At 40.4% G+C, this 18,471-nt stretch overlaps 1 protein-coding gene across 1 annotated transcript; it reads left to right on the plus strand.

Annotated features, from left to right (window-relative positions):
* Positions 1-756: 756 nt before the first annotated feature.
* On the plus strand, positions 757-17,465 carry CPB2 (carboxypeptidase B2 (plasma); the record flags this gene model as incomplete). Its single annotated transcript, XM_009874851.1, has 12 exons — positions 757-835; positions 913-1,023; positions 4,187-4,262; positions 6,988-7,112; positions 7,204-7,312; positions 7,847-7,948; positions 8,873-8,977; positions 11,402-11,518; positions 12,901-12,991; positions 15,051-15,253; positions 17,069-17,153; positions 17,281-17,465. Coding segments are annotated over 12 exons (1,388 nt in total), but the record flags the coding sequence as incomplete, so codon positions are not given.
* Positions 17,466-18,471: the final 1,006 nt, after the last annotated feature.

Genomic DNA, 18,471 nt, shown 5'->3' on the forward strand with positions numbered 1-18,471 from the left:
AGGACTTGGACCATGATAATAAGCTCTGTCCTAACAAAGCTGGATTAACTGTTCAAGCACAGAACGTGGATGGGGATATCTATTCCGGACATGTCAAATTCATTTAGGTTTTTGGTATGCCCTGTCTGGACAACTCTGGAAAGAAATATGGGAGGCAAATATTGGCTCATGCAAAAATTACATGTTTTCATGTCATACTGGATTAGCTTTACAAGAAAGTGCCAGTGGCTCTTCATCTCATATATGGAAAATACATGAATGTCAGAACATCACAGAAAAGGGGACACAGAGCAACAGAAGCAATCTGAAATCTTTGGATGGATCAGGTGTTAACCAAAGAGGTAAAGGCCAGTTGTAGAAGATGGAGACCCAGTTGATGTGCTCCATCCTGGACTAGAAGAACAGCCATAAATAGCAAGTCGCTATCACATCCCACTTGCTCCTTGGGTTCTCTACTAGCAAATACTAGCAAAAGAAGATTTCTTACTCAGGATTTTCCCCATTTAGAGTTAATAACTTCACTCCCATTCCTCTCATCCAGCCTCATGCTTGGCTGTGATTTGCTATACGAATGCTGAATGCAGAGCATGTTGCTAGACCTCTGTGTATATTAGAGGATGATGTGATAAAAACTTTGCAGTTGGTATTCTTTCTTACGTCTGTGGTTCATAGCAACAATGAAATGATACAAAGGCTGAGATGACAAAGTGACTTGTCAATGTGAAAACATCAAAAATATACTTTATCCTTTCACAGATGGACGACATCTATGTGAGCAGGACCTCCCCAAGGAGTACTGTCATATCGACTTAGCCACCAGGAGCTTGGGGTTGAGGTGAGAGACAGTATTAAATTTTAACCACTCTTTAAATAACATTTTTTAAATCAATAATGTGGGTCCTGAACCCTCAGCTTTCCAATTGCCTTTAATTTCATTGTGAATGCTGTGAAGATGAAGTTTTACCTGCTTTTTTTAAGCCTATTTATCTGGATTCAAGAGAAGCATGTCTTCACTCTTCCAGGGTAAATATCTGTTGGTGTTACTGGGCTTTTAGTGAGTGGTAAGTGGGATGGGGAAAGTATTGAGGCAAAATAACTCCAAGTTGCATAAAAAAACATTTGGCAAAGGTTGACATTTATTTATTGCTCTTGTAATTGGATATGTGGTTCAATTTAACATATAGATGGTGGAGGAAATGAAATTATTTTAAGTCTTCTTTGCATCCATAAATCCTATGTTTTTAATCATATTAAAACTATTCTTTTCAGTCTAAGTGCAAATCAATTCTGTTCATTCAGTGCTTTTGAATGCCAATAAAGGGCATTCTGAAACTTAATGGGAAAAAATAATTTGCTTCATTTGCCTTAAAACAAGATCTTAAATGAATTACTTCTTGAGGTAGAAAGAGAAACCATTTCAGAAAGTGCTAACAATCTGTTTTCTTTCTAAAGCAGCTTTTATGATTGTTTTTCCAGTCATAAATCATTTTTGAATAACCATTTAGTATTTGTACAATGTTTCAGAAGCAGCTTTATTGTTACCTATCAATAAACTTCAGAAATGCCCTGAAACCAAATGCTTTCTTAAAACATGAGAACATATGTCAGAGATGAAGACAGGCAAAGTGCTTTTATTTTCTACAGGTATGGTTGCTTTAAAAACGTGAAATGTCTTAAGAGGTAGAACTAAAAGGATAAGCTCCTCACGTGGTGATATTAAGCAAGATGAACAACCAACAAAAATCCTGATTAAACACAACCTGCTCCCAGGACTGAAATTCCTACACATATAAGAGTGAATTATGTCTCATGGCCCTTCTGTGACTCCACACCACATGCCAGCAGTAGACCTGTGACAGGACACCATTGAGTTCATGCCTTAGAAAGAGGATTTTTCATCTCCTTTTGTGTTGCATTCATATTTTGTTGTGGATTGCTACAGAGGTGTGAGGGTGGCAGCAGGGGTACAGATTTTAGGTGACTTCAGTGGAGCAATCCTCTGTGCTACTTGAAGGTTCATTTATTTTGTGTTTAAATAAAACACTGAATATCTGACTCTTACTGGACAATACGGCATTTCCCACTGGAAAGCCCCAGTTACGAAAATAGCAAAAAAAATGAGGGTTTAAAGGTGATATATACTTTTTTTTGGGTCATAGTGTTACAAGATTTAACAATCATGTGTAAAACTTCCCTTTTCAAAGTTATAGCATGATTATTGCATCTGGACTTCTAAGAAAAATACTGAACATTGTGAGACTTGTGAAGAAGCTGATAGCACTGCAAAGACATGTAGCTCGCATGTAGGGAACGGGCAAGGCTGGAGGTTGTTGGAGAGCCAGCAAGGTGGGAGAAAAGAGAGCCCACGGGCAGACGTCTGTGCTCCACGCAGACAAACAGCTTGCGTAGTCCGGGAGGACAGGAGAAGATGCTGGCAGCACTCTTCTAGTGACACAGCCTGCTGAGAGCCAGGGTAAAACATTCAGCTGGAGATGTTTTCTGCAGATGTTAGTCAGAAAGAACAGGCAAGCTTTAAACGAGGCCAGGCTACGAGGATGGGGAGACACATCCACAGATGAAAGAGAGTGTAATGCCAAATCAAAGCAGAGGAACTGAGAGGCCCAATGACTACAGTTTCAGCTGTTAATACTTCCCATGTTAAATGTGACTACAGGAGCAAGAGCAGAAATTGGATCAGCTTGTTCGGTGTATTCAGGTCCTGCCAATGAGAGCTATAGAGAAATCGCCGTTTGCTACCAGCTGTCCAGTACTTACCGCCCTCAGGTGAAATATTTATGCAACAAATGGGGTACAAGCCCGTACCAGCTTCCTCCTTACAGTACTCTCAAGCTGTGGGAAGCATAGGACAAAACCAGATGCAGACATGTTTTTCTGTTCCCTGCTGTGAAAAGATTTCCCCGGATACGAGAAGACAAATTCACTTTTAAAGTAGCCCCAAACATATGCTTTGGAGTGCACTTCCCTACAGAAATAGGCAAACTGCCAACCCTGCCCATTCCTGATTGCTTTTTGATGCTCTGTCAAATGATGGTGGAGGCAAAAATAGGGTTGGCATATTGTTGGTTCCGCATGAGAAACAACAGTGATTGCTTGGAGCCTGGCTCAAAATAGAAAAGATGAATCACCTGTTTGCCAGATGTTGTCATGTCTCTGCTTGAAATTAGTCACAACAATGAGTTTTGACAATCATGTTATGCAGCTTGAAAACACTAGTTTTGAGTGCCCTGCCCAGTTTTTTTTCAGAAGAGTCTTTGCAGACAAGCCTGGCAGAGACTTCCACAGTGCCTGGGTTATGCACTGCCACCAACTCCACATCATTAGAAGGCCGAGAACCACCCCAGCCCAGAAAATGAAAAGAGGAGTCTCACATTCCCCTGACTCTTCTCCTTCTACACGCACGATTTTAGTTTTCTACTCAACGCAATTTTGAACTATATGGCTTGCAGGGTACTGAAGATCATGGATGGGTTTACAAGGCAAAGAGGTATTTTTTCTTTCCAGAAAGTGAATTTTTTGTCACTGATGGTGGGGTCAGTCATAGACTAGCTGAGAAGTGTCATCTCATGTACATGTCCAAACCATGGCTTTCAAGTAGAAGGGGTCTATAAGTTACTGGGCAAAGAGGGGGAGGGCAGTGATACAGACCAATTGAAACTACACCTGGCAGAGGGACAAAAATTATTTGATTAGAGAAATGGGACTGGAGTAGGAATGATGACAGTAATAGTCTCTGCACATCTACAAAAAAATCATGTTTGGCTTTTGCCAGGCTGTCAGGGCTCATGTCTCTTCTAAACGTGAGACTGAGAAACTCAGGGGAGAACAGGAGAGCTGTCTCCCTGATCTAGGCTAGTTTGCCACAAGTGCTGCTGCACTCCGAGTTAGCTGTGGCTGGTTGTTGTTGTGCTGGTTCCCAGTTCACAGGAGTGATCTCAGAGTCTACCAGTAGATATTGGCTACCAAAGCCCTGCACCACTTCTTTCATGGATTTCGCAGAAGCATAGGCTGGGAAAGGGATTCAGTGTCTTCACCACTGGATCTTCTTTGAGTTCATGGCAGCCAGGCCAGGGAAGATGAGAAAGGCCAAGGTCATGTTTCCCTACTTTTGCAGGACCTAAAGTAGTTCCAAGTACCTGTGTTTTACCTAAATATCCTTGTTTTTTAGAGATGAAGTTTTGTGGGCTCTCCCACAAACAGACAGACAGGTTGAAGCCCTTCAGGATTTACTGAACACCACCAAGGTAAACAGATCCCTCTCTCTCTGCTCTCTAGGCCAAATTCTTCACTGAAATGCATTAATACTGTACCCTCCCCCCCTCTGAAGAAAGATTTAGTCCACTTTCATGCATTTATTTTGATAGAGCAACTCAGAAAATTCTTGGTTTTCACTGCTCTGCTACCTTCTCATTTACATAAGCAGACTCCCCCTTCATAATTTTATAGAAGTGCATTATATCAGAGATCAGATTTCTGCAGCTGATTTTGCGTATTAAGACACTGCAAAACTGGCAAAGCACCAACACATGGCAAGTAGAAATGTATTTGCTAGGGAACCTCAGCACTTTAGACTAATGCAATCTTGACCTATGTGACCTGCACAGCTTTCAAGATCAAGACTGAATTTTTGTGCTATTTTTCTTAAAGCGGCATTTAGAAGATAAAAATCTCTTAAAATTTTTTTTTAATCACTTCTATCTTTCATTAAATAATATTTAATTAAAACGAGGCATCTCTTCAAAGGATGTGCCCAATCACAACCTCCCAGCTTGAAGCCAACATGCTGCAATAAAGGTATAACCATTCCCTCAACCAACATAATTTAAAGGCTGATTGAAGATGTTTCAGACGATTGAGATTTTAACAGTGCCTGTGCCCAGTTTTTCTTGGCTCCTACTCATTTTATGTCCGCCCCAATTTCCTATCAGTCTTCTGTTGTCCTTACCAGCATCATCTGATCCTCACCTTCGGTTCTCACAAATGTTGATAATGTTCTTTGATCTTTTCCACCTCAACAAGTAAACTCACATATCCATCTCCTTTGCCTTACCAAAATCAATCTTCCCTCCTCCATCTTTTCCTTACCACTGTCATTCTTCACTTTCTCATACGTTGGAGGCCCAAGAAGTCATGTAGAATGACTGACAGTGCAGAGACAGCATGCAGTGGTTTCTACCAAGTCACTTATGTGAATATGCCAACTAAACTTTTTTTTAAGGGTTATAAACAGGCCATTTTTTCCCATGGCTATAAACTGTGCAAGTTATAAGAAGGAAAGGGAAAGGGAATGAGAGAAGCAAAGGCAATAGAAAAGAGAAAGGGAAAGAAAAAGGAAAAAGGAAAAAGGAAAGGAAAAGGAAAAGGAAAAGGAAAAGGAAAAGGAAAAGGAAAAGGAAAAGGAAAAGGAAAAGGAAAAGGAAAAGGAAAAGGAAAAGGAAAAGGAAAAGAACAAATGGCTCCCAACAAATTGTAATGGTTACAATCTTGCAAAAAAGAAGCAGTTCAAAATTGGCATCTTACAAGAAGAATCATCAGGTTAACTATAGGTGCTACTCCTGCAAAAGCTGGAAAGCAAAAACCTAAACCAAAGGAAATCCTTTGCTCTTACCGCCCACACGTTGCACGTAGCATCCTTTAGAAGACCCTGATGTGGGAACACCTGCATTTTTTGTAGCTGCTCCTGTAGCATTATTGACCCTTGCTGACGGTGGGAAAAGAGACCAACAATCATATGCATTACCAAAATTATCCATTCACCTTCATTCAGTACTCCTATTGTCACCTCAGCTGTGTCAGTTCAGAGTTCCTTAGCTTTCCTTACTCTCACTTCAAAGAATGCCTACACCAAAGAGAAACTAAATTTGAATCGGTGTGCAGGCTAGCCAGGGCGACAGGGAAACTGATGCTGGGGAGCTGAGTATCCAGATCGTTTCTTGGATGAGTTTTCCAAACAACACTGAGCCATGGGATGCTGCTGCTGCCCTGTCAATATATGTCTAAGACGGCTACTCTGAGACTACCTCAAGCCATTGGTATAGCACATTGCGGCAATATATCCAGAGGCCAGATGTTTTATCTTTTAGTGTTCCAAAGTCTTGATTAAAAGCTCTGGTGAGTCTTCTGTATTACTTTGCAGACTCTGAGAAATGAGTGAGGTAAACAGCTGAGAACCAATACATGCCTGGAAACATGGTGCCCTACATTGAATATAATATTCCTGGTATAACTGCGCCAGAAAGGAAGGAAAAAGCCCTATTGTCTGGTGACTCCATGCTGTACGTCTTCAAAAATGCATCCAGGAATTATGTTGACCTTTTTCACATTTTAAATTCATGCCTAATTTTCTGCTTACTGTTACCTTTAGATCTTTTGGTATCATTGGGTCTAAAGTTTCAGTCTTTTACTGAATATGCTGGCTTCTGATTTTATTACTGTAAAAGACTTAATTTTACCAAGAAGAATCTCATTTTCTTATTTTCCTCCCATTTCTAATCTCTGTATTGCTGCTTCAGCTTGACATATATTCAAACCCCTTCTGGCATTTATTTCCTCCTTGATCAAAGTCATCAGTGAACACAATAACTACAAAGACTGGCCTGATCTTCATTAATTCTCCAAATACCCTCAGGGAAAATAACTCTCAGCAGACTTGAAAACATGTAACATAATAACCAGCCAAACACATCTATTATACTAGAAATACTACCTCAGAAAAGGTTATGCTCCTGTCTTTGTTCTTGATTTATGAATTTATGTGCAGAAGCCTTTATAAACATTTCTTAAATACACACGTTTCATTCCCAGCAGTAGCAGAAAGTTGTAACACCATATAGGGAACGTTAAACTGCTTGTTACAAGTGGTCTTTCATACTGAAAATACACGGTTTTTGTCAAAATACTTATTAAATGTTACCAAGAATATTTTTTCTTTCCCGAGTATATAAAAAAATGTTTTTGGAAAATTTGCAGGTCATCCTCTGGCAACCTGTTGTGGTTGAAAACATCAAGAAAGACAAAGAAGTTCATTTCTACGTCAAGGCATCCAGCATAAATAGCATAAAAGCTCAGTTAAGGCAACTGACCATCCAACACAAGTATGCATTTTTTATTTGTTGTCATGAATGTTTCTATAAAGTCATTTGTCACTAATTTAACAGGAAATCGTACTCTTTCTTTGATATTCAGAGTCTTGATAGGAGATGTTCAAGGACTTATTGAAATACAGACTATTAATGACACAGCCAGTCCACGCAGATCTTCATCATATTATCAGAATTACCACTCAATGAAAGAAGTAAGGCATTTTTGTTGCAATCCTCTATAGATTCAACAGGTGAAATTTGACTCATGGTTGAGAATGGAGATAGGGAAAGCAATCATCAGCAGATAAATAATTGCCATTGTTTTGCTCAGCCACTGAGAGTTGTATTTACTGTAATGCCTTCATAGAGAAGAAAGAAGCACCAGACAAAGCTCTCATACACTGTATTGCCTCAAACTCCCACTCAAATGCAGTCAACGCAGAAGTAAAATGAAGTCACAAAACAACATAAAAATATTGAAAACATGAAATTAATAATTACTTAACTAAATAGAACCAAAAAGAAATTTCAGGGCTACATTTAGACTGTGTTGTGATGGTATCTTACTGTTTGTTGTAAGAAAAAATCATCAGGCAAGTAGTAAGTGGGCTGAATTGCTAGTTTTTCTTTCCTCTCAGCTAAAGAGGCAAGATTTGGGGATGAAGAACGAATTTAAGTCTAGATCATTTTCAGGGATGAAGGAAAACAACAGGGAGAAGATCTATTTACTAACTTCATCCTTGCAGATATATCATTGGATGGAAGAAGTAGTGAAAGTTCATTCTGACCTCCTCAAGAAAATATATATTGGATCATCATATGAAAAACGACCGCTTTATGTTCTGAAGGTACAGCTATGACTTACTGCAAAAACTTTCCAAGTACTAATGTAAGCAAGTGATGGGGTTAGGCCAGAAGACCTTCTTTAACCTATACTTACATGTATATTTTTGTCCTTTTTAGAAGTTTCTAACTTATTCTAGTAAGATGTATTTATGTTTGCAAAGGCATTTGACCACATTAGGTTCCTTGCTGGGTCACAAAGAAGCTATCACATTTAGGCCATCATCCAAAGGCACGAAAGACTGGCATAGTGGATACCCTTCTCTCTTGATTATGAAGCCAATCTAGTTTGTTGCACTGCATGGCTGGTGATCTGCTCACTCGACCTCAGGTCTTGCTGTAGTTTTGGTGTCCATGTAAGGAAATTGCTGCAAGCAGTCTGAATATAGAATCATAGAACAATTCAGGTTGGAAAAGACCCTTGGGATCGTCGAGTCCAACCATTGACCCTACACTACAAGTTCACCCCTAAACCATAACACCCAACACCACATCTAAACAACACTTAAACACATCCAGGGATGGCGACTCAACCACCTCCCTAGGCAGCCTATTCCACTGTCTGGCCACTCTTTCTGTGAAGAATTTCTTCCTAATGCCCAGCCTAAACTTGCCCTGTTGCAACATGCAACCATTCCCCCTGGTTCTGTCCCTAATTACCTGTGAGAAAAGACCAGCACCAACCTCTCTACAATGTCCTTTCAAGTAACTGTAGAGCATGATGAGATCCCCCCTCAGCCTTCTCTTCGTCACTTTCTGAGTTTAATGTGAATGTAACTGACAGCAGTCCCCTGGCCCAGGATCAGACTAAGCTCTCCCTACAAGACAAATGTTTCTTCTTCTGTTTAGGTTATGCTTTTCCTCTCCATTTTTAGGTGGTACACTTTACAAAGGTGACATTAATATAAACAGAATTTATCTTTTGCCAGCTTTCTAAAAACCAGGAAAAATCCAGAAGTGCCATATGGATTGACTGCGGTATCCACGCCAGGGAGTGGATCTCTCCTGCTTTTTGCCTATGGTTCATAGGCCACGTGAGTAGATAATCACACCTCATTAAAAGATTTCAAAGCAAAGCAAAAAAATCTCGACGCCATTTACCTCCTCTGTCCAATTGCACTCTAAGCTCCATAATTTCCTAACCCACTTACTTTCACAACGCCAATGCATGAGGTCCGCATGTGAGCTGAGTACATAGCAGCGAGAGTGCATGTACGTGTGCGTCAGTAGATGGAGATGTGTATGTGAGAGAGAGACAGAAAGTCACACAGATCAGAAGCAAAAGAGCTCAGACACATTCTCAAGTATGGCAGAAACTTCAAAGTACGCACAGCAAATCCAACAGAGATGTTTACAATTACGAACAGTCAGGAATGGAGAGGGCAGGGCATGCCAGGAAAAGCAAGTACTTGATAATCTACTATGGCCGTGTCTATCCATGTATCCAAGGAATGATCTTGGCCCTGGGTCATACAGCACATGGTGGCTCATGCCCATATTACTCCAGCTGGCACTGCCTGGAATAGATCAGAGGACACCCAGAGAGAGCTCAAGCTGTTTTACAACCCTTGGCTCGTCCCTACATGCCTTCTTAGAGCAACAGGTACCCCACATTTGCCTGCTCCAGGCATGGCATAGCTCCACATCAGCAATCTCAGCTTAGCACTTGCTGCGGTGCGACACCTGCTGCTGTGTCTGCTCCTACTGCATCTCCTGCCTCTGCATTATCTATTTGTGCTCCTGCTTTTTTCTGGATCTGTCTCATTCAGAGAACGAGGCCACACAAGCCACCTTCTTCCGAAGGCACCACTCCTGCTAGATACACTCTCATTTCAGACTTCCAGTACATGACCAACAACTGCCAGCCACACACACAGTACCAGTTCATGGAAATGAATAAATAACTGAGGAGATGAGGCTGTAGCACAGGATTAGCCTGACCAGCCTTGATGTGCAGCCACAGACCAACAGTCACATCTAGTCTTTAACATCTTTAATATATACACTGTTCAGCATCATGAACAAAGGTACAGAAAAAGATACAACAGCTTTCATCTGGATCGTAACATATGTTGCCTTGGTCTCTTTGTATTTAAGGTATCTCTGCTCAACTCATTATGCTGAGCTGCTGCCTAATTCCTAGTATGGACCAGGAAAAGGCTCCTGAGGCCTTTCTGTTCCAGACAAGGTTGCCCATTTATTGTTACTATTTCATAAAAGCAAAGTTGACAGTAAAAATGAGCTAGATGAGATTGAGACTTCACAGTCACTGTAGACAAAGAAACAACATAGATGGGTTCTTGAAACATGAATTACGGTTTGGCCATGATTGAACTTAATAATAGTAATAGTAATAGTAATATAGCAATAATATTTTTTTTTTAATCTTTGGTCACAACCATAAAACCTCAATGTCTGTAACATTTTAAAGGAGACTGCAGAAGTTAGGGATAGATACAGCTGACTGTACCTTGTTACCCACTGATAATCCTAGCCTTCAAGGTTCCCTTGGAGAGAAATACATTTGTCCTTTTCATGCTGCTCCAAATAATTACCAGCTGTGCTGTCACTTTGCCAGTGACATGTCCTCGCAGCATTTTTCAAAAGTAACAAGCTGAACAGTTAGGCTCTCCATCCCCTTGATCCAATTTACGTGGTTTAAATTCAGATTTTACTTCTAAATCACTTCAAGAAGTAACATTTTTAAATCTGACATTAATACACATCTGCACACAAACATTACAATCACTAGCTCTCTCCAGCAAATCCTAAGTATTCTTGATAATGGTCCCACTTTTTATCATCTAATTTTGTCATTAAGATTTTAGAAAGATTGACATTTCTCATTTAGTCAGAGAAAACCTATTGCCTCAGGCAAAGTAGGAAAGATCTAAAATGAAAGAAGGCAGTTTAAGTAAGGCATAAAGAAAAAAAAGAGATATGATCAAGGACTTAGTCTATTCTAATAGTAACAAAACCACTTATCTAGGTTGAAATTTATCCCTGTGTGGTGGACCAACAACCAGGTTAGCTATCACTAAAGCCTTCAAAGTAGGCTGTGAGGCAAAATTAGCCATGTTGATCTTACTGGCTGTTGGTGTACAAGTACATTGAACTCACAATGCAGCCAGAAGAAATAATATTATGTACAGCAGCCACCTGAAATGTTACTTGTTTAGTTTATTTTAAGTTACTCCTGGAGTATTTTGGGTGGGAGGGAGGGTTCCTATCATTTATACAAGCAACACAACTTCAATCTTCAGTTTGATTCCCACTCTCTGGCACGTCTAATCAAAGACCTATTTAGCTAATTTCTGTGACGTGATGCACCTCTGTCAGGAGGTAGACCAATCTGATAACTGCACAGTTATTTTATATACATCATCAGGTGCCTTTCTAGGAAGGCAAGAAAATCACTGTTACAAATGCTTTCAGTGAATTTTCCCTGCGCTTTACAGGCAATCCATGTGCGTGACAGAGATCAGACCATGACAACACTTCTGGAGCACTTTGATTTCTACGTCATGCCTGTGATTAATGTGGATGGCTACGAGTACACCTGGAGTCACCCCTCTGTACGTAGGGCTTTTTTTGACAGGCTATGTGATGTGCTGACGTGCTATTTATGAAAACCATCAGCGTACTCACTTAGGGCATTGTTTCCATTCTGGAATGCACACCCCATACTCTTAATATGTACTTGGAATTTCTGCATCTCTGCCCTATTTAAACCACAGCTGGCATTGCAGATGATCGGTGTTTGATCCAAAAGCACCTTTGTGTCTTCCAAGCTGCTAGAAATGTATTTGGAAATGGCAGAATCTCAGCCCAGAATTTTAATACTTCCAGATGTCAGGGAATGCCTGTGTCAGCCTTCAGTAGCAAGACTACAAATACTGGCACAAGCCAGCACAAGACAATCTCCTGTGAAGACAGACTGAGAGAGTTGGGGCTGTTCAGCCTGCAGAAAAGAAGGCTCCGAGGAGACCTTATTGTGGCCTTCCAGTATCTCAAGGGGGCTACAAGAAAGCTGGTGAGGGGCTTTTTAGGATGTTGGGTAGTGATAGGACTAGATGGAATGGATAAAGCTAGCGATGGTTCGGTTCAGATTGGACGTTAGGAAGAAGTTCTTCCCCAAGAGGGTGGAGAGACACTGGCACAGGTTGCCCAGAGAGAGGGTGGAAGCCCCATCCCTGGAAGTTTTTAAGGCCAGGCTGGATGGGGCTCTGAGCAGCCTGATCTAGTGGAGGATGTCCCTGCCCATGGCAGGGGGGATGATCTTTAAGGTCCCTTCCAACCCCGACAATTCTGTGATTCTGTAATAGCATGCTGTTTCACAGAGAGAACAACCAATAACTCATTCCTTCCTCCTGCAAGGTAGCTCCGTTCTCCAAGTACTTTTTGTTTCAAATAAATGAAGGTACAATAGATACCTTTTGTCCAGGATGTTTTTTTCATTGGCTGGAAATTCCAAGCTCTTGAGATGGTTATTTTGATTTTTAGATCCTCCACTCAAGTTCAAAAAATAAAAAGAAAAATAATTCCTCCACTCTTTTACTCATTCAATCTTCAAGCCAGCTTGGCTCACATTTGGATAAATACACACACACACCAGGCACACATCAACTTTCCAACTGTCCACATGCTGTCAGTAATGCCTACAGAATGGTTGGGCTTGGACTTTCAAAGTCACATACCTGGCCAAACTCCTTCCACAGTCCATTGAAATTACCACATGTGACCACTTCTTATCCTATGCAACATTTACTGTTATCATGCAGCCTCACTGGCAATCGGACTATGGTTTTATAATCTCTGTCAGTCTTTTGCCTCTTCATTGGCACATGATCCGTAGCGGCACAAGTGGGAGGTTACATTTGACTAACCAGTGAGATGGTGCATCCCTTTTCTCAGCTTTTTTTTTCCCTGAATATGGCTTGTGTGTCTTTCTCCATAGAATCGGCTGTGGAGAAAGAGCCGCTCATCGCATGGTAACAGCAAGTGCATCGGTACTGACATGAACAGGAATTTTGATGCGCACTGGTGTGGTACGACATCGTTTCCTTCCTATTGTACCCCTGCCTCAGTTTTAGCCTTTAATATTCTTTATTTCAAAAAAGTTTCATTTACCATTTCACAAAATTGGTAAAAAGACAAATGCAGCTGAATATCTGTTATGAACAGGTGAATGCTTCCTCAACTTGAGACACTTTTAGCTGAGGCTCAAGATTTTTTCCTCCCCAGATGCTACACCAGGGACTAACATCTTCCCAGTGTGAAGACCAGAGAAAAGGGAACCATTTGATGTTTCAGACCCACACATTTAAACAGAAATGCACTGCTATGTCCATCTGCTCTTCAGTTGCTCAGATATCAGCTTTATGAACTTTATGAACAAAGCCCTCATGGATTTTATGAAGAGCAAAATACACTAAATGCACTAATACCTTATGCTTTTCTTTTATACAAACAAAAAGCAAAATTACTCCACTAAATGCAATGGGCTAACTTGGAATCTGCTCTGTGGAACTAAATTTGACTGGAACATGGACTTATTTTTTTTCCACGTCTTCCATATAATTTCCTTAGCTGGCTGTTCTCAGTATGATCACGAATTTAGGATATCAGACACAACATTTACGTAAGATTGTCAGCCAACAGATTCTTCATTGCTTTTTTCCCTTGGACAGTCGTCCTGTGCAAAACAGAACGGTGTAAAATTTAACATTCTCATTTTGCCACTTCTTGCATGATTTTGCACAGAGGCCAGGAATTGTATTTTCACGTGAATTAATTTTCATGGATTGTTGGTGAAATCGTCCAAGATCCAGAAGCACTAAGGCTTATAAATATACACCAGAACACAAATGTACCACAGTCCTCTCTGGCCTGGTACCCTTGTTTCTGAATTTTCCAGTCTTGCAACTGCCAGACTATCTCTGTCACCACTTCTCCTGTACAAGCCTGCTCTCTTTACTGCACTATTTCTGCTGTGTCATATGAGGGTGTGAGTCATCTGAGGATTTATTTTCAGCCATTGATATTATAAAAGAGCCTGCAGTATCTGTGGAACAGTTGAACACATGAAAATACAGGTTTATTCTATGATTGACAGTCAGGTACAACCATATCACCTCATCTTTCTGTCTGTCACAACTACATTTCGCTCAAATATGGAGCCTTGCAATTTTAGTTAACTAAAACGTACCTATACATCAAAATTTTTAACTGTTTTGGGGGTCTAGATACACTGCCTACTGCTTTGTGGTGTGCTACAGATGCTCCCTAGAGATCACCAGCACCAAATGTTTCCTTCTTTCCTGTATTATATAATAATACCTGGAGTTGCTTCTACAGGGCTGCTACTCTGCAGATGTAATTTGAGTTATCAGTTTCTGGATGATGGACATCTGTTAAAGTGTCCTAATACTCAGCGATGAAGAAAGTCTTCTGGTTGTTAAAGTACTCAGTGAGCTTTATTTTTGCATAAGATTTAAGGATAAAATGTCCATTTAAACTACAGGTGGTAGCAAAGGGGAAAATTTACAGAATATATTAAAACATGAAGAGCTGACATTTAACACGAAATATTCTGGCTGCTTCCAGAAAGTTATATGGTCTTATTCTGAAGATGGCAGAAGTGGTGAATCCTAGTTCACTTCTTCGTAACTTGTTCCAGTGCCTAGTTCTCCTCATTCTTAAAAACCTTCATTTTGTGTTTCTTCAACTTCCAGTTGTCAGTTTACTTCCGCCCCCCCGAGACTGAATAATAACTTAGAACTGCCTGTACCTCCAGATTTTAAAGGGTCTCACAATCTTGTTATTGATGAATGTAAATGGAGCATATTCATTCTCTCTTCTAAGACTTCTTCTCCAGTCTTTGAATCATTTTTTCCCTTCACTTCCTCCTATATTTTTTTTAGAGTATAGTAGATGAGAAATCCTGGTAGGCCTGCACTGATTTCTACAAGCATGAGAGCTCTTTCTATAGCAGGCAGAGTCCATGATTCTTGTGTATAAGCATCATCCTCTGCTCTTTCATGAGACGAACAGAAATGTAGAATGGAAGAAGTTAAGGAGTTAACACCGTGCGCTTTTCTGTTACAGGGGAAGGAGCATCTCCCTATGAATGTCATGAGATATACTGTGGACCCTACCCAGAGTCTGAGCCTGAAGTGAAAGCAGTGGCTCGCTTTATCAGAGATCATAAAGACATCATTAAAGCCTACATAACCATGCACTCTTATTCCCAGATGGTATTGTTCCCATATTCTTACACTACGAACAAAAGCAAAGACCATGATGAGCTGGTAAGTCTTCCCATCTCCTGAAATTTCACGCTTATATCAGAACTTCTTGCCCTGCTTGGTTAGGCTTGTAATGAGGGGGTCACAGTGCTCTGAGGATCCAGAATTAGGAATCAGGAATTCTCTTGAGGTTCTTAAGAAGTTCGGGCTAGTCTAGCAGTGTGTTTTCTTATCAAGAATATGGAAAACCAAAAATATTTATTCCAGATTGGTAGCACATTAACAATCCCTGATATGTTGAAGCTGCTGCTAAAAGAGCTGAGTCTCTTTTTTTTTGTCACCTGGAAAACATATTTGTGCAAACTCCTGATTGTATTGTAAGGTTCACACAAACTCTGAAATTACTTGGGTGTGTAACTATGAAAAATACCCTCCACAGACTTAAGCAATGAGGTATTCTGGCGGATGCTTGCTACTTTTATTAAGAGTTTTGCTAGTGATACTTCTTAAAATGCAACTAATGGTAGGACAGAAAATACACCCTGCTTCTGTAGAATTTTACATTCCTGAGCTACCAAATTGCACAGTAAAAATTCTTCCAGAAGACAGAGTTCAAAACAGAAAAAGTAGTCACTGCTTTTTTACACTAAACATAAAAGTCTGTGTGTCTCTGGATCCGGAAAGGATATCCCAGCTAAAACGGGATTTGCTAACACGGAGTAATCAAACCATAAGCGAAGGTGGACAGCTCAGTCATATTCCTCTTAGGTAAAGAAATCAGATTCCCTAGAGCAAAGAATTCCCTTTCCTGTACTTCATAGACCACTTCTGGTGTTTCCTAAGCTCCAAGCCAAGACAGTGAATTCTTTTACCTGCAGCAAGGGCTCCTTCCTACCAACAAGAAAGGAGCAGAAATCATGTAAAGGCGACTAGAAAGCAGGTCTGTAGGCTTTGGGATTTGCCATACAGGAAGACAGCCCAGGTCTGAGGTGGACACGTCACTTCATACGCTATATGACACAAGGACAGACAGTAAGAGAGTTTACAGATACAGGACTGACAGCTGCACACACAGCTGTCATTTTTACTGCTTTTCAACATCACGCATCTCGCATGTCACCACATTTTATTTTTAAAAATTGTATTTTAAAAAAAATATTTTATTTAAATTACCCAAATGTTGTATAGATAAGAGGAATGTAAAAAGCAGACAACGCACAGGAAGCATTAGACACCACCTCAGACAGTGCAATATAGCATTTTGATTGGTAATTACTGCCAGTGTGTTCAGAAGACATTAAAACAATCCAGTAACATAAATAAAGAATAAACTAACTCCAAATAACACATATTTTGATGCTGTCTTGGTTACTGTTTTGATTTCCTGAAACCAACCGTTTTACATACGAAAATTAAAAAAAAAAGCAGTTGTGAGTGAACAGTAATAATGCATTTGACTCCTTCCCTGTAAAGCAGAGATGCATTAATTCTGGGCATTTAGGTCTTCTTCATAGCTTAAGAGTAGAATTCCCTCAATGAAAATATTTTTCTACTGTTTTTGTCAATACTATGCAAATCAACAGTGACTGAAATACTGTAGCAGAAAAGGAAAAATACAAGATTAGTGGGTAAAAATGGTTTGAAACCAGTTTGCTTCCTGAACTGGTGGTAAGGTCCCATCTATACTTTTTATCTAGCTACAGCAGAAATGTAAGCTGCACCATGGGCATATGTTAAAAATTTTAACCATGTTTGTGTTTTAGAGACTTTTATAAGAGGATTTAATTAATGTGAGATCCAGAGCACAGTGTAAGTCCTAACTTCATACATACAAAGTATACAAGGCTATAAAGTTTGTAACATTTTGTTTGATTTCAGGAAAGTCTGGCAAAGAAAGCAGTTAAAGCTATAAAAAAGACAACAATGAAGACTTACAGACTTGGTGCTGGTGCACGAACAATTTGTAAGTATGACTTTACTACAACAATACGGACAACTGCATATCCTTGCTAGCATCAGAAGACAGCTTTTGAACAGAAAATTAAAGCCCTGGCTTCAGGTAACTTATGTATTTTCCCTTCCTCACATAGATTTAGCTCCTGGAGGTTCAGACGACTGGGCTTACGATCTTGGCATAAAATATTCTTTTACCATTGAGCTCCGGGACACAGGAACTTACGGATTTTTGCTTCCTCCTCATGAAATTAAACCAACTTGCTTAGAAGCGCTTTCTGCTGTCAAAGAGATAACTCAACATGTTCTTCAAAATTTGTGATGTTGAATATAGTTTATTCCAGCATGACTGTACTTAGTTAACTCAAATAATAATTAAAAAGCTTGCTTATTGAATTTTTTTTTATATAGGCAAAAAAACACAACTGCAGTCCCTATACTTAATTTTATAATACATCAGTTTTTTTCATCCATACTTATATACCTGTAACAGTTTAGTGCACTACATATATATATACAGTTCACACTATAATGGGAAAATAGCATAATCTTATGTCCCCCTAGACGACGGGAGTTTGGAATGGGCCTCTGACTGACACGTGGCATGCTGGGCACACATCATCCATCGAAGAGGTTGCTCTGTTTTGGTCATTTGAGATATTATAGGATTTCCTTACAAGAAAACAACCCCGTTCATCATTTTCACTGTCATACAGAAAGGAAGCTTACATGATAACTTCTTGTCGCACGTTTAGGTAAAGGCAAGGCGGACCCATCACCAGGTGGGAGCTGCCGGGGCTCTACCACTACAATTAGCTGGCTGTATTTATTTATCCCACAGCCAAGAGTTTGGGAAGCACAATGTGGGCCCGAAGACTTTCTGCCAAGGCCTCCAGCAACAGGACAAGGCGCAGCCATTTTAAACTGGAGGAGGGTGGGTTTAGACGGGACATAAGACGTTTTTAACAATCAGGGTGACAAAACACCGGACAGGTTTCCCAGAGAAGTTGTGGATTCCCCATCCCTGGGAACATTCAAGAACACGCTGCCCAGAGAGGTTGTGGAGTCTCCTTCTCTGGAGACTTTCAAAACCTGCCTGGACACATTCCTGTGTTACCTACTTAGGTGATCCTTCTCTGGCAGGGGGGCTGGACTAGAGGATCTTTTGAGGCCCCTTCCAAGCCCCGACATTCTGTGATGCTGTGACAGGCTGGACTGCGCTTTGAGCAACCTGACCTGCTGAAGATGTCCCAGCTCACTGCAAGGGGGGTTGGACTAGGTGGCCCTTAAAGGTCCCTTCCGACCCAAGCCATTCTGCGATTCTTTTC

This window comes from Apaloderma vittatum, unplaced genomic scaffold, assembly GCF_000703405.1.
Source record: "Apaloderma vittatum isolate BGI_N311 unplaced genomic scaffold, ASM70340v1 scaffold22428, whole genome shotgun sequence".
NCBI classification, from domain to species: domain Eukaryota; kingdom Metazoa; phylum Chordata; class Aves; order Trogoniformes; family Trogonidae; genus Apaloderma; species Apaloderma vittatum.